Source organism: Podarcis filfolensis, assembly GCF_964270895.1.
Source record: "Podarcis filfolensis genome assembly, chromosome: 1".
NCBI lineage: Eukaryota > Metazoa > Chordata > Lepidosauria > Squamata > Lacertidae > Podarcis > Podarcis filfolensis.
In genome coordinates this window covers 57,691,919-57,707,966 of record NC_139604.1, presented here as the reverse complement: position 1 = coordinate 57,707,966, position 16,048 = coordinate 57,691,919, and the positions used below count along the sequence as shown (strand labels likewise).

At 45.9% G+C, this 16,048-nt stretch overlaps 1 protein-coding gene across 5 annotated transcripts in view; it reads left to right on the top strand.

Moving 5' to 3' along the window:
• RAB3IL1 (RAB3A interacting protein like 1) overlaps positions 1 to 16,048 on the top strand; it is a 33,629-nt gene that overhangs the window by 13,609 nt on the left and 3,972 nt on the right. The window contains exons 2-11 of one of the 5 annotated variants that reach the window (XM_083624299.1): positions 3,029 to 3,278; positions 4,760 to 4,855; positions 5,703 to 5,780; positions 8,239 to 8,457; positions 9,028 to 9,105; positions 11,139 to 11,267; positions 11,391 to 11,503; positions 12,709 to 12,732; positions 13,599 to 13,698; positions 15,177 to 15,243. In XM_083624299.1, coding sequence (XP_083480425.1) covers positions 3,029 to 3,278; positions 4,760 to 4,855; positions 5,703 to 5,780; positions 8,239 to 8,457; positions 9,028 to 9,105; positions 11,139 to 11,267; positions 11,391 to 11,503; positions 12,709 to 12,732; positions 13,599 to 13,698; positions 15,177 to 15,243 — 1,154 coding nt within the window. Of the gene's footprint in view, positions 1 to 3,028; positions 3,279 to 4,759; positions 4,856 to 5,702; positions 5,781 to 8,238; positions 8,458 to 8,976; positions 9,106 to 11,138; positions 11,268 to 11,390; positions 11,504 to 12,708; positions 12,733 to 13,598; positions 13,699 to 15,176; positions 15,244 to 16,048 lie in introns of all 5 variants that reach the window. The other 4 variants (XM_083624297.1, XM_083624300.1, XM_083624298.1 and 1 more) reach the window with 4 other exon arrangements.

The following is a 16,048-nucleotide window of genomic DNA, read 5'->3' as shown; positions in this document are numbered from 1 at the left end:
GACTAAGAATTACTTTTAGAGAATTGACTATACCAACAATTCAGAAGTATCTACCTTCAGTATCTTCCTTCCACAGACTGCCTCTGGCTTTTGTGTGCCTTCCCATTGAGATAACCAGGACTGTCCTACCCACTGGAGAAAATAGGGGCATTTCTCCCAGGCAGGGATTGGGAATCTGTGGCCCTTCAGATAACATTGGACAGCAACTCCCATCATTTCTGACCATTGGCCATGCTGGCTGGGGCTGATGAGAGCTGGAGTCTAGCCATATTTTGGGGGAGCCACAGGCATTGGACTAAGCAAACCTGAATGTTGTCCCTTAGTTCACTTGCAGCTTGATTGCTTGCCCGTTGTTTCTTCTTTTCTCCCCAACAAAAACAATGTTAGAAAGCTATCTTTTATTCCCTAGAAAGGCGGAGTAGATGCAACATGTTGGATGGACCTTCCAAGATTTATTCGTAAACTTTTGGCACTCGTTTAGAACTGCAAACTCTTCAGAATTTGGATCATTTCCAGCTTTAAAGAGAGTATTGGAAACTCTTAGGGAAACACCCATCCTGTCTTGTATGTGTGTTTGTGTGCTCTGCTTCTCTCCCTTTCTCTGCCCCACTCCCCACCATGCACACATCCACTTTTATGGAACATAGGAATCTTCCTTACATCAAGCCAGAAGATTGGTCCCTCTTGCTCAGTCTACCCAGGCTGACAGCAGAATTCCAGGGTTTCAGGCAGAGATCTTTCCTAGCCCTGTCTACATATGCCAGGGATTGATCCTGGGATCTTCTGAAACGTGTTCATGTACTCTGCCATTGCACCCTGACCTTTCCTTGGAAGTTCTCTGCACTATTCTGAACTGGGCAACAGAGCGGGAAGGAAGCAGTGTTCTGTGATGTCGTAAGGCTCAAAAGCTTGTTAACAGACACTGGCTCGCCAGTAGTTCACAGGGTGAGGAAATAATGCAGCATTCTGACCTAGAGGCCCCTCTGTGGCCAGGTGTGCAGGCATTCGGAGCATGCAGGCTCCTGCAGAACAACATCTGGAATCCCTAATGGAATTTGGCTCCTGAATAGCTTTTGCAGATGTTCACCTTTTTGATGCAATGAGCATGACTTCCTCCCATAGAGCTGTAGTGGTGCTAGTTTTTATTCTTGCCAGTGTAGTGTGGTAACTACAAAATCTAATGTGTGCATTGCTGCTGTGACGATAACCTTGGACAAGGGAAAGATGGTGGTGGAACCTATTTGTTTCTGTCGGAAGTAGAAAGGAGATTTATACGCTTAATATAGGAAACTAGGTTATACCAGATGGTGCTTATTTGCCCATTGAGCCTCTTTTTAAACTACGCACTTTGTACCTTTCAAAAACAAGTGCAAAAATACAATTCAATTGGAGTTCAAAGCAATAATGCATTCATTGTGGACTCCCCTAGAACTGATGAGAAAAACATAACCCTCCCTCTCCACTTACCTGCAATCCATGAGAAATTGACTTTGATGAAAGTAATAAGCATATTACAAACCTACACCAAAAAGGTACAAAATCAAGAGCTGGTAAAAACAGGGAAAATGGCAATTAGGGAAAATTGTCAGAAATTAAAAAAACCAAAAACAAATTCTCAATCAAATATAAGTCAGTATAGAGTAGACAGGCAAAGCCAAAGGTTCACACATTCCAAATTCTAACATAATGGGATGCTGGATTTTGATTGTCTTATATCAACGTAAGCCAATACCAAGTCGGAATCAATATGTTGGATTTTGAGGTACCCCAAAGTGTTGTCAACTTAGGTGTCAACTTCTTATTAAATGTTAAGTGCCACACCTTGTGAAACTGGTAGCCCCGCATTGCACCCAGTAAGTCCTTCCTGCGTTTTGCCGGGGTCCTTTGTTGTTGACACTTGACAGCAGCATCTCTCCAGAGTATAAGGCCCTCTCATCGGCTAACCTGATCCATTTATTTGGAAGTAGCAGGGATTGAACCTGCATGAAGAAGTGGTGCTCTATTACACAGCTATGGTCCCTCCTCCAGGGCTGGTAGCGGGTGTGTGCATAGACCTCCTTATGCACAGTAGGAGCACATTCATGAAATGCTAGGTTAGTGGCTACTGGCAAACATAATCATTACAAACATAAGCATTTTGAAAAAGAAAGAAAGAACCATGTGCGACAAATGGAAGACAAGCGCATTTCCATATCTCTGAAAACTGCCTGCATGAAGCGCACTTCCTCTCTGTGTATGTGCATCTGTGTGTGTGCATGGAGGAAGGCGAAAGCAAGTGCTCCTAGCCTGCTTTATAGCAGAGAAAAATGTCTGAATGCAAGAAGTGTGTCTGCAGAAATCTCAGGGATGCAAGAGGGTGCTCATCGAGGGAAGTGCTTCTTTGACCTACACCACTTTCCATTTTTAGTGGACCTTTTGCCCTGTCTGTGCCTATATAGTCACTTGCAATCCGCTTTTTTCAACAACACAATAATAACTACCTAACTCTCCCCTGATTTTGGGTTGTGTGCATGTGTCAGATTTTGTTGTGAGTGAGAAAATCCGTACAAGTTCAGTTCAACTTTGATGCAACATTAAGACTCCTTGGGCGGAGGGTTTGCATTCTTTTCTTTTTCTTTTGCAGGGGGGTGGGGGAGTGCTCTGTCCAGGCTTATTATCAGCCTGCTTTGTGTCCTAGATAAGATGAGAAGAGACAGCTTCCTTGAGGAACATCAGTAAAATGGACTCTCCTTCTGATGAGAGGACCGTTTCCACTTGGCACAAGACACTGGTAGAAAAGGGACACCTTAGGAGAAAAGGGAATCTTTCCCTTGGATCTTGACCTGCTTAGTACCTGTTTTGTCATCTCTTGAGCACATTTCTCTCTCTCTCTCTCTCTCTCTCTCTCTCTCTCTCTCTCGGCAGGGGGCCACTCCTGTGTTTCCCATTTCCCAGTCTTTGTGTCTTGTGGTGGGGGAATGGCAGCATATCTTCCATGTGCTGAGAGCCCTTTTTAGCCACCCAAAGCTCACTGGTCTCTTTCCAACAGCCAGGCCCAGTTTGAGGAGACCCGGCAGCATCTCCAAAAGCAGCCAGTGGTGGGACAATGGAAGCCCCTTGCACCAAGCAACAGGGGCCAGGAGCTGCAGCAGCCAGAGCCTTCTGCCAAGGACTCGGCAGGTGGGGAGGAGAACCAGTCCGTGGCGCAACTCAACGTCTCCCGCTTGCGCAGCTCCTCTGTGGAGATCCGTGAGAAGGGATCTGAATTCCTGAAAGAAGAGCTCCATAGAGCTCAGAAGGTAAGAGGTTTGGTCAAGATGGGAGAACAGGAAGGCCACATCCAAATGCCATGGTAAGCTCTAAACAGATATTGGTGAGCACAAGCCACAGACACAGGGCAGTGCCTTCTGAGTCAGCGCTTGGGTCCATGTAGCTCAGTGTAGTTCATTCACACTGACCGGCAGCAGCTCCTGGGGCTTCTGCCTTTCCCAGAGATGCAAGGGGTTGAACCAGGGACCTTTTTGGTGCAGAGCAGATGCTCTGCAATTGAGCTGTGGCCCATCCCCACATATCTGTGACTATGTGAAGCTTCTTCTGCATTGCTCACTAAGGGGCATTCTGGATCTCTTATTAGCATGCAGTGGGAAGCTGCTCCAAGGAACAATTGACATTTTGGGTTGTATCCAGTGGTGTCTGTGCATGAGTGGAATAAATGCTGATGCAACGGGACTTCACCTTCACCTCCTCCCCACTGCACCATGCAGGGAGTGTAGGGGGCTGGGGGTGGGGAGGAAATGAAGGAGAAATCTTGTTGAGTGAGTGGAACGCGGCTTGCACAGTGTTGGGTTCACTCCACAGTAAGGCTTACCTGCTTGCCTTCTGTATTGATTCTGTTCTGTCGAAAGCGGGCTCATGCTGCCTTGTGAGTAAGACAGATGCTGAGTGGGCAAAACACCAGAATCCAATTGCAGAAAAAGAGTGTCTGCCTTTATCTCTCAGTCTCAATTAAAGAGGCCACTGCATACTGTGTGGTTTGCATTATAAATGCATGTGTGCACCTTCAAGCATTATAGGAATACATTTTATATTTCTGGTCATTCATGGTGATACCTTGGACTTGTGCACACTGCTTATCCTTTTTCATGCTGTTCTTCCAGTTACAATTGCACTTTTTAATTAAAGAAGTGTGATTTGCTTTAAAGGAGATTGGAGAAATCAATTGATATTATTCTTTCAATATCTGTTGGGCAATGGACAGCTTGTATGTCCTTAGGTTGCAGAGCAGGCATTCGACAGCACTGGTAGTTTTCTCATAACAAAACATCCAAACTGGTGTTGAGGGTGTGACAGACCTTCCTAAGGAGATGCAAGACGTGCTGGCCTAAGGGAGACATAGATTCCAACCTAACTCCCCTTTCCCACCCACCAAATTATCTGCCTGTAGGCCAGAGATAAGAGTTAATGCTGACAGTTAAGTATCTTTGTTCAATCTTTTGTGACATATATGGAAGCCCAAGGTAGGAAAACATGCTGTTTTTCATGATGGTGTCTTAGAAACCCTCGATCAGTAGCTGTGGGGATGAGGGGTGATGCCTTAGTTTCACCAGCATGAGAAGGTCTTTTCTTAGCATGCCCATGGAGAGGCTTTTGGCTAAGCCTTGGAAAGCCACTGTTCATGAGGTGCGACTTGGTGCCTGCCGACTCCTTATATCTGTGACTGTGCCAAGGAGCCTTTGCCCCAGGTGTGCCATTTTGCTTACTTGCATGTTCTGCTCTGCAGGAGTTGAAGTTGAAGGATGAAGAATGCGAGAGACTTTCAAAAGTCAGAGAGCAGCTGGAGCAGGAACTGGAAGAGTTAACCGCAAGCTTGTTTGAGGTACCTGAAATGAATCCTAGAGCCTCCAAGATGGTGCTGTTCACCTTTAGGAACCACTTTCAAGGCCTTCCTTATGTAATCGGAACAGGCATGTGGTGTGGGTCTGTATGAGTGCGCATATTTAAAGCCTTATCACCTTCACATCCTCTTCTGAGGCGCTTTTGAGCAGTCACAGTGCATGGGATGGGATTCTGCCCTCTCAGTTGTGACTGTGCTTCTGTTTGCGAAGATCTGGAGCAGTCGGGGTAGTGGCAAGGGCGGGAGAAACACTTGGTTGTGGTGACGGGACGGTTGGCTGTGCTTGGGCCTGCTGCCAGCCCAGTGCTTCCCCTGCCCTCACTGCTGCCCTGCTCCCTCCAGATCTTCGCAAACAGAAGCACTGCCAGAAGGGTGGCACAGTAGCACTACCCCATCAAACATGCCACAGCTGCTTTTGAGAAACAAGTTTACACAAAGCAGTAGAATTATCAGGCGTGGCTACATGTGTGCCCGCTCACAGAAAACTAGCATGTCAATGAGACGCTTGTAACCTAGATGTCTTCCTGCATCACAGTTGTCTCTATCCAGGGCACTTAATATGCAGGAACATTAAAAGGTTATCCTCTCTTGTCCCCCACCCCCTTCAACCATCACCAGAAGTGAAGAACTGCATCATGTTGTTTTCATGATCATGTGCCTCAGCTCTGACAGGAACCTCCTTTCTTTAAAAAAGAAAGGTTCTATGTAATTTTCTGTAGTACCCTCCCCAGGCCTAGGAGGAAACTTATATATTACAGTACCATTTGGCGAATGCTGCTGCTTTGTATACAGGTGTGTTTTCCATTGTTTCTTGTTCTCTCTGCTATAGGAAGCCCATAAGATGGTGCGGGAGGCAAACACCAAGCAAGCAGCATCCGAGAAGCAGCTGAGGGAAGCCCGAGGGAAGGTGAGCCCTGCTCTGCCACAGAGAGCCATGTCCCCCTTACATATACTCATGTCATGGGATGAAGGGCAACCATGCCTGCTGGCTCTGCCCCAGAAGTCCACATAATGTCCAGTAAAGAAAACCTTCATGCATTGGCTCTTCATGAGATTGGGTTTCCTGATTACATGGGGAACTTAACATACATCTAAGTGTTGGGGGGTGCCAGCTCCCCTTTTCAGAGATTTTGCACTGAATGTGCAGAAGTTGGCAGCCAGCAGAATGTGGGGGCATTTTGAAAGAAGGGCTTATATGCGGCAAGGAGCAGGTAAAGGTGACTTTCTCATTGGTCCAACTCACGTTCCATGAAAAGAGAAACAAAACAAGTTTGGGACCCACTGCTCTAGACCTTTTTGAGTTTGGAAAAGACATACAGCAGGATGGGAAACCTCAGGCCCAGGCAGCAAACCCAGCTCCCTAAGTCTTTCTTCCCTGTCTAGGCCTCAAACCTTCTGCAGCTCATACCTGTTCAGCCCAAGCCTCGCCTCTCCCTGGCCCTGCTCCTCATGCTCCGCATGTGCTTTTGCCTGGCTGGATCATGTCCTTGAGCTGTGGTAACCCCTCTTAACTTGCCTGTAAAGGAGAGATTTTGGGGTGTTTGTGTGTGTGGAAACCTCTGCATTCTTGGCTGGAATATGACCTACGGTTGCTCCACCCTCTCTTGCCTCTGACCCTGCTCACCTCTGAAGTTTGGCCTCCTTGAAAGCTTCCCAGAAGGGAATGTCTGAAAAAAGGGTTTCCCACCCTGATACACAGTGTCTTAACTTGGGTCCTCTACCATGAGAAAATTTCTTCAGATGACTCTGCACTCCTCTGTTTTTGGCCCAGGATTCTGTGCCTGCTCTTTATCCGAAGACTTCTGGCATTACTTGGCAGTAGCTGCTCATGTTGTGACTGTTTTGGATGAATGCTCAATTCAGTCACAGTTCCAAGTGGCTTTTTGGGAACAAGGATGCAAGGCATTTAATAAATATGCAAGCAAGGTCAAGGACAGAGGTGCGTCTTTGTGCCTCAGTTCCAGCCGGGACACAGGGAACACTTGTGAGGCTAAGAGCAGATATGGCCAAACATTCTGTTGTTAGCTGAAAGGGCAAGAGATTTGCAGAGCGCACTGGGTGGAGAGGACAGATAATTAATGCCTAGAGCAGTGCAGTTCCACTCCAGCAAGCCTGCAAGGTTCCTGTCTCAAATTTCGCCTGCCCATATAACTGCTCCCAGCGAAAAGCAAGGGAATGCAGTGGTAGGGGGCCCCACCTAACCAGTCCGTCTGCCAAGGAGGCCCTTGAAGGTTAGTTGTTCCTAGCTAATGCAGTGGTCCCTGTAATCCCTTTCTTGATAAACTTAGTAGAACCAGCTTCTCTAGAACTACTTGAAAGTCCAAAACTCTGAGACAATGCCTGAGGGTTTCTGAAAAGGATCTGTAGCCAGCAGTCCAGAATGTAGTCATAAAAAAAATCTCATTACCATATGGCTGCAGTGCCACCTGTTGACAGGTCCTAGGCAAAGCATACAAATGCTTTCTGTCTCTTCACACAAGCTGGATTCTTGGGTGTATTTTTTTATTAGATTCCTGAGAAGTGCTGAGTTTCAAGTCCAAATATTTTGACATTTTAACCTTCCCATTTTAGAAGTGGGGGTGGGGTGGGGTAGGAAACTGTGGCTAGGACTGTACCAGCTTGCATATGTTCAACACAGAAGTGCACTCCTGACAGACAGCCAAGGCTGGTGAGGGGCAGGTGACAATACTCACAGCACAGCATCCCAGATATAAGTGTGGGGGGGATGACATTAGCATACTGTGCAAATGAAAATTCTGAATCAGTGAGAGCTGAATTTGGCAACCCGTATCCATAATAAAATACGCTTAGTTTTTCATATTTCATGATTCTGTTAAGTTGTGGTGTTCCTCCTCATAGATGTGCACCAGGCATCTTCATTGTGCAGCTTTCAGCAAATGCAGAAATTGCACCTCTTTATCCTTGCCCTGATGGAACGATCACATTAGCATGACATGAGGGTGAATAACTTTGTGGAGTACTGCGGCCCATGCCTCCTGACCTCTGGGCATCTGACCCACCTCTGGCTTCTGAGATTTCACCAGGCATTACTCATGCACTTTCAGTCTTACCTTTGTGCTCTTAAGCACTAGATATTTTTTAATATTTTAGATAGGTTTCTGCACCTGCACGGAACAAGGAGCACATGCAGCTTCAGCTGCACAGCTTGATGCTCTAGACTTCATCAGACTTCCTTTTCCTTTTTAGAGAACAGAACTGAGTGGGTTTGGGTGAGCCATTACATGTTCTGCAGGAAACAGGCAGGCAGGTCCCTGGATCACATTCAGAGCACCTGCTTCCTGCGTGGAACTGTGATGAATGGAGAACATGGCACCGGTGATCCCTTTTTGTCTCCTTCCACCCAGATTGACATGCTGCAGGCGGAGGTGACCGCCTTGAAGACTCTGGTAATCACGTCTACGCCTTCTTCCCCCAACCGGGAGTTGCACCCCCAGCTCCAAAGCCCCTCCAAGGCAGTCTTCAGAAAAGGGCACGGGCGGAATAAGAGCACCAGCAGTGCGGGTGCTGCCACTGCCGCCAGCCAAGGCCTGCCAGTGGAGCCAGTCAGCAGTGAGTTCAAAGAGGTGGGTCAAGTTTATGGGTCAGCATTCTCGCTTGAGGTTTTGGGAGGAGGGGCTACTTAGCATCCGTCACATTGGGGGGTGGACACATGAGTGGGGTGTGTGGTGAGGTTAGGGTTCAGAGGGGAAAGGTCCTTTTTATCTTGAAACTTGCAGACCCTTCTCTGCTCCACTACAGAAAGCAATTGAATAGCCTTAAATTGACCTCTTTTCATTGCATAAGCCTGGCCAGGTTCTTTAGCTGCCCCAGGCCAGAGCCAACAATTGCACTAGGAATGTGGTTGAGGGGGACCTTAAAAGCAGGTGTAGGCAAGGACCTGAAAAATTCCTTGAGCTGCTTTGACTACCACCTTTATTCAGCTTCCTGGGGCTTTGTGCTTTCATATGAACGGAGTCTTCCTCTTCCAAATCTTCTCTCCCTCTCACACCGTTTTGCTTTCTCTCCTTGTCTTTCTGTCTCTTCTTCCTTCCTGACCCTGCTACCTTGTCTGCCTATCTGTCTGACCCTCCCATTCCTCAAAGTCTGGGGTGCCCACCCTCCTCTCCCTCCTTCTCTGTATCGTCCCTGCGAAGGCTATCCACATCACCTATGAGCCAGGCTGGCAGTCCCTGGCATCAGACTCTTCCTTCTCCTCTTCTCTCTCATGGCAGGTAATCTCTCTCTCCATTTGGGGTGGCAGCAGGGTGACCCGATGGGGAGGAGGAGGACGGGGCTCACCCGCCTTTCTAGTCTCTCTGGCAAAGAGATGGTTTTGACAGGCAAAGCCTTTTAAGCAAGTTTGAGGTGAAATCTCTTCTACAAAACCACTCAAGGGCACAAGAGCCTCGTTCTCCTTGACATCGGTTTGTCCTGCTTGGGGAAAGCAGGAAGGCTTGGATGCAGTAGCCTCTTACAGCTCCCCACCGCTTTCCGTTCTTTCTTTAATACTAACACCCATTTTTGTTCTGTTTTTAATTGTTTCCTCCCTTCCCTCACCCCATATTGTGGCTCTGAAGTTGCCTCCCGGTATCAGGTGAGCAGTCTCTGTAACATAGCACTTGTATGCTGTTGGTTGAGACCTTTCCCGGGGGGGCCAGGAGGAACTTTTTTCATGGTTATATCATGCCTGTGTTGTAGCTGTTTATTCTCTTCAGCGTGGCGTGGGCAGGCGAGGGAACAAATTCTTCTTAAATATTCAGCTTGAGAAGCAGCTAACTCATTTAAAGATGCGACTGGACACAGCTTAGTACAGTTGTTTCTGCTCAGGGCATTTTTTCAGGTGGGCACCATTGCCATTATAAGAGAACAAGGGAGGCTTTCATTGTGAGTTCTGGCACCTCCTCCTCTAGAAAAATAGTGCCGCTTTTGCTGATAGGCCTTGAATCCTAAACTCTGGTATATGTCTTTTAGAGCAAGGCATGCTGGGAGTGGTTGGGGAATCCCGTCAGTGACTTTCTGGCTGAAGAGGGAGAATCTGGAGTCACTTCTGGATTTTAAAACTGAGTGTTAGAAAAAGCAGAAGTATTCTTGCCTTTGGATATGATTGATTGATTGATTGATTGACTGAATTTATATACCGCCCTATACCCAGTGGTCTCAGAGCGGTTCACAGAATAAAATCAAGATATAAAACCACAAAATACCTAATAAAAATAAAAACAACAACCCAATAGTGCCCCCATCCCACAAAAAAACACAATTTGGAAGGGCGTAGGATGTAATATGTGACAGTGCCACAGGGTGGAAACCCAAGAGCTCAGAAACCAGAAAGTAATTGCGGAGAAAGAGGTGACCAGAATCTTCAAGGAATCAGGGCTTACCTGTCCTCTTGCAAGTTTAAGCTATGGGTGTCTTTTGTCTTGTGAGCCTGCTCCCTGGAGTATTTTTGCCTTTCTGCAGTGTCCCATAAAAGGCCTTCAATGGTGGGCTCCTTATGCTGATTTCCCCTCCCAACATGCTTGTTTCTGGGTTCTGGAATTGGGCCCAAGATCAGCACAATAAAATTTGCCTGTTCCCGCCCCCCCTGGACTTTGGGTGACCCATGTTTGCTTGGATGGGAAGTTAGTTCTCTCCAGCAAAGCAAGGTGGCAGCTAAGCTCACAGCAGACAGGCACCACATGGGATGGCAGTGGAATAAACGTGCTTAGTGGCTGCTGTTCTTCTATCTCCCATTGGCACAGGGCTGGGGAACCTGTGGCCTTCCAGATGTCAATGGCCTCCAACTCCCTGGCCATTGGCCATGCTGACTGATGGGAGTCGGGAATCCAAAACATCTGGGTGGCGACAGTAAGCATTCATCCTGAAGAAGAAATTAACCTTCCACAGCTCCTGCAGTGGGTGTGTGGACACATACTGGCTTGGGCATTTTGCAGCTAAAGGTAAACGCTCCCATTGCTTAAATTTATCTGGTATTAGGATGGATTAAAAAGTATGCTGTCTCCTAATGCTATTTCCCTTGGCATGGCCCTCTTTTTCTTCTTGTAGACATTGCTTCGTGTCTGGAGTCTTACAGATTCCAAGGCAATGAAGTCTGCTGTTTTGACCCACAGGCCACACTTACTCTGCTTGTTTGCCTCACAGGTTGCACACCAAATACTGCTTAGTCTGAGGTAACCTCTTGGTTCTTGTACGCTAAACCCTGCTGACTTCTTTGTCTCTCCCCTCACCCCATTGCCTGCTCTTCTGTGTTTCTTTGTCGCCGTAGGTGGATTCCATCTTGTTTGCCGAATTTCAGGCTTGGAAAGAGTCTCCAACTTTAGATAAATCATCTTCTTTCCTCGAAAGGATTTACCAGGAAGATGTAGGCCCATGTCTGGACTTTACTAAGCATGAGGTGAGATTAAAAAAGGTTTGGACCGAGGTTTTGAGAGAGCTGACATGCTGGGATTTGTTCCAGCAACTGCTCCCTCCTTGGAACCTTGCCTTGATTTCCCTGCCTTTGTTTTATTTGTTGCAGCTCTCAGAGCTGATTCAGGCAGCTGTGGAGCAGAACACGCTCACCATTGAACCCGTGGCTACCCAGGCGCTGCCTGTGGTGAAGGTGTCGGCCATTGAATGCGGCGGACCAAAGTAAGGAAACATTGGCCGCCTCTGCTGCCTCCCCTCCCTCCTCACACAGATACACATCTGGCCTCCTTCACTGCTCCAGGAGCAGTTGCCTAGCAGAGGGAAATGCTGGCTAGCTGTTCATGGAGTGCAACTGGTTTATTCCTTCCTTTTATGTCCCACTTTTCAGCATGCCCCATGTGACTCACAAGATAGGAAGGAGAAATCAAAGCAGGGAAGGAATCAATGACAGCAAAAGTGGGGAGGGGAATGAAATCTTGAACGGCACAAAAATAAAGCTGCATTGCAATGAATTTTGCAATCAAATAGGCAAACCAGAAGGGAGTTGTAAAGCAGAGGAGGGGAGCCTCCCATTATTGCTATTGGCCATTCTGACTGGGACTGATGGGAGCTGGAATTCCACAGCCTCTGGAGGGCCACAGATTCCCCATAAGGGTTTGCAGATATTTTTGTTTTTAGAATTTTTGTTTCTTGTATTATTACTTAATATTTATCTTGGACACTGCTTTCATAGCCTCAGGTGATGAAGTCGTTTATAAATATGTAAAACAATAATAGCCAATACTAATAAATATGGTGTCACCATCAGGAAATCCCTGTGTTTAATAACTGCTGCCCCAGAAGGTTGTTGTGGGGAGTGGGGGGCATTTTGGTACATTTGGAACAGTGTGGTTATAAATTCACCTAAGTATGCAGGGATGGTTTTTGAGTGCAAAGAGCCTTCTGTGAAAGGAGGAACGACAAAGGACACACCTCATAGAATAAAGCTAGAAGCTAAATAAAGCTAAAAAGGCAGCAAGCCATAAAAACAAGAGAATATTGACCATTAGAAACTTGTTCAAATGAAAAGCTCTTTATTGCATACTTAAAAGCAGAAAGCAAGGGAGCGCGGAGGCATTCCAGGCTTTGTGCCATCACTAAAATGGTCCTGACTTATGTCCCCATTTGTCTGGTCTCAACAGGATGGAGAGCAGGGCCTCTGATGGGCAGGTTAACCTCAAGGTTCTCCTACAGCTCATGTAGGTGAAGACTTACCTTCCATAGTATCAGAAGCCAAGGGCATGACTGAAATCACATGGATTTTCTCTCTCCCCTCTTTAAAAAAAGTCTTTCTCCAGCATCAACCATGTTTTCTGGGGCATGCCAAACAGAACGCCTTCTGTATTTTCATCCTGATTTTGGTTTCCTCCTCTTGTTTCTTCTCACAGTGGCTTCCGGTCCCAAATTGTAACGTAAGTTACTTATTTTAAGGCAACGATGAAAGGATGCCTTGCTCCACTAATACGTTACTAACTTGCCTACTTACTAATGGCCTTGAAGTTGGAACTAGAAAGTAACTCTTAAAAATTCCTGGTGGTTAACCCACTGAACGCATATCAGTCATCCTTGCTTGGAATTCTCTTTGAAGCTGATGGCCTGACTTTCTGTGGTGCTGGGTATGAAAGTCTAAAGAGACCTCTGGCCAATAATTTTCAATGTTATTCTGGAATATTAAACCCACTTGGCTTTCAGAACTGCCAAAAATGTACCTAATGCTTCACTAACGTTTTCCACTTTCAAACACAGATGCAAGAAAGTTTGCCTGCCTGCAAGTAGCCTGGGAAGCCTCCATTTCACACATGACCCAACCCTAAGCATGCTTACTCATAAGCAGTGCTTTTTTTTCTTAAAAAAATGTTTAGAGGTACTCTCATTTTCCTACTCATATTGAAATACTTTGCCTCAATGAGGCCAAATTTAGATTCACAAAATGTTTAGGGGTATGCATCCCCCCCCAGAAAAAAAGCACTGCTTATAAGTAAGCCCTACTGAGTTCAGTGGGGCTTCTTCCCTAAGAAATATGCTTAGGAGTGCAGCCTTCATCACTGCAAATAACTGAAAGTGATGAAACAAGAATATGGTGTACAGTATCTTGAAGACTATGTCTCTAAAATTCCATATCCCAACATTCTCAATAACATCATGCATTAAACTGTTTGGTGCTCTTGGTTTGGCTTTCACTAATCACCAGCATAGTTTGGCTTCTCTTTTTCTTCTTCATTCCTTTGATGATCTGTCTTTTGAGGACAACCTGCTTTTTCTTTCTCCCCTTTTGCAGGAAATGTGCTCTAAGTGGCCTGTCTCGGGCCTGTAGGCATCGCATCAAGCTGGGAGACTCTGGGAATTACTACTACATCTCCCCTTCCTGCAGGGCCAGGGTAAGTCTCCCAAGAAGCCCTGAGATTATTTGCATAGGGGCGGGGCAACAACCATCACATGGGACTGTCTGGTCCTCAGCATTATCCTGTGGAAGTTAACACTTGCACTACAAATGTGTGCAGTCTTTTGTTTTGCTGAGAACACGATGTCCTTCTGCCATTTCTGAAGCACCCAGTGCTCTTGTACATACTGCTCATGTACAAAACAAACTGTGTTTTTAAGTCTAACATGTATTTTTCAGGCTCAACCAGAGCTGAATTCATCAGATGCATTAAGTAAGCTGTGAAGTGGTGGATATTACACAAGTGGGACCTGTTCTCAGCTGAGGTTCTCCTCTTCATGGACCCAGCCAGTCATCTGATCCTCCAAGATGCTAAAGGGTTCTAGCAAGGCATTTGCTTCTTGCTACCCCCCTCACCCAAAATAAAAACCTGGTTCCATTTTGCTTTCCCAACTGACACACAGCATTCTTTTGCTGTTGGTTAGGCTCAGTCTGCATTGGGCTGTTTTTTGTGGGTTTTTCCTCAGTAGGTTTTTTAAATATATTGCACTTCTATAAACTTTGGGGTTTGGCTCCAATCTATCAGCACTCACCAACAGAGTTTGCTGTTAAACTGAAGATATCCACATAACACTGTTCCATTTTTCATTTAAGGAATTCATTATGGGTTCCAAGTAATCAAATAAAATGCTTCCTTACTTTTTCCGTGGAAGTCTGCGAATGGTTCTGAGGAGTTACCTCTCTTCATTCTATTCCCCCATATAGTAATCATAGTAGTACCACCAAATACATATTCAAATCTCTCACTGGAATATTTGATATTCTATAAGCCATGTGTTTGCATAAAACACAATCATTAGAACACATTATTGCTCACAGTGTGCAGAAAAGCCCTGAAACACACACACACAAATGTTCTTTGCCATATCTGCTATGCTTATCCTTATAAACATACCTGAGCCTCTTTTTTCCATTTTTTAAAAACTTCATGAAACTCTCTTAGTCATATTGGATTTGCCTCTCCTTCTCTAGTGTGGCTTCTGTTCCTTTGTAGGATACCAAAATAATCCTGTAGTAAATCCAAAGACCCATTGTTTCCTTCTGTTGAGACATGTTTTCCCTCTTCTGTTGAGCCCATTCTTTGCAAAGGCTGCATAAATATGTAACTTATAAATGTATATCAATATATTGTAAATATTTTAGTTATCAGTATGTCAATTGCTGTTGTTACTAATAATATTTTATTATATTTATATCCCACTTTTCCTCCATGAAGCCCACGGTGGTATACATGGTCTGTCCCCCCTTTTCATTTTATCCTCACAACAACCTTGTGGGGTAGGTTAGGCTTAAGAGGCAGTGCCTGGCCCAAAATCATCCAGTGAGCCTCATGGCTGAGTGTGGATTTGAACCCTGGTCTCCCTGGTCTTAGTCCAACATTCTAACCAGTACTCCCTTCCCTCTTTATTTTTCCAGATTACAGCAGTATGCAACTTCTTCACCTATATCCGTTACATCCAGCAGGGACTGGTGAGGCAGGATGGTAAGTGATGTGTAGGCCTTTCCCATTTTGGATGTGAAGTCTTGGCTTGTTGCTTACTGGCTAGCTCCTAAGACTGTGCAACCACTTCCTAGCATGGAGGAACTGCTGACTCAGAGCTCAGCTTTTCCTTCAGAGACTTGGCAAGGAGCTCCCAAGAGGGAGGGATCGATTCTTCTGCACAGCTTGTCATTTTTACCCAAGGCAGGCTGAAGATGAATGACATTTCCACACTAGCCAAATGAAGTGTGAGGCAGAATGCAAAGCGAGGGGCAGGGAAACCAGATAAAACGAGATGAGCAAGGTGAAGGAGAAGTTTGGTTGGCTGCAAGTCCAGGTTTGATCCTGGTAGAATTTGGCCCCTTTGAAACCAAGCTCTGGTCCACAGATACTTGCCAGATCAGTGCATGGGGAAAGATGCGGTGTCAGAAATGTCAAAGCATATGCTTAAAAAGAGTATCCTAACACCATGCCTCTAACCCACAAGGGAAGTAGCTTTGCCAATCCTTAGCCTTCATTAGTGACATTCAGAAGGTGCTGCTTCTAATGTTAATGGATGATGGGTGGTATGCACATTTAATCAATGCATTTTTTAAAAAAGACAAGCTGAACATCAGCCTGCTGTATTGCTCTCCTAGACACTAGATGGGTTGGCTTTTCCAAAAGGAGGATGTAGAATCTATTGGATACCAGCTCCCATTAGCCCTAGCCAGCACAATCAATGGTTCGGGCTAATGGAAGTTGTCATCCAACAACATCTGGAGGGCCACAGGTTCTCCACCCCGGTGTAGAGCAAAGAGGCGTACTT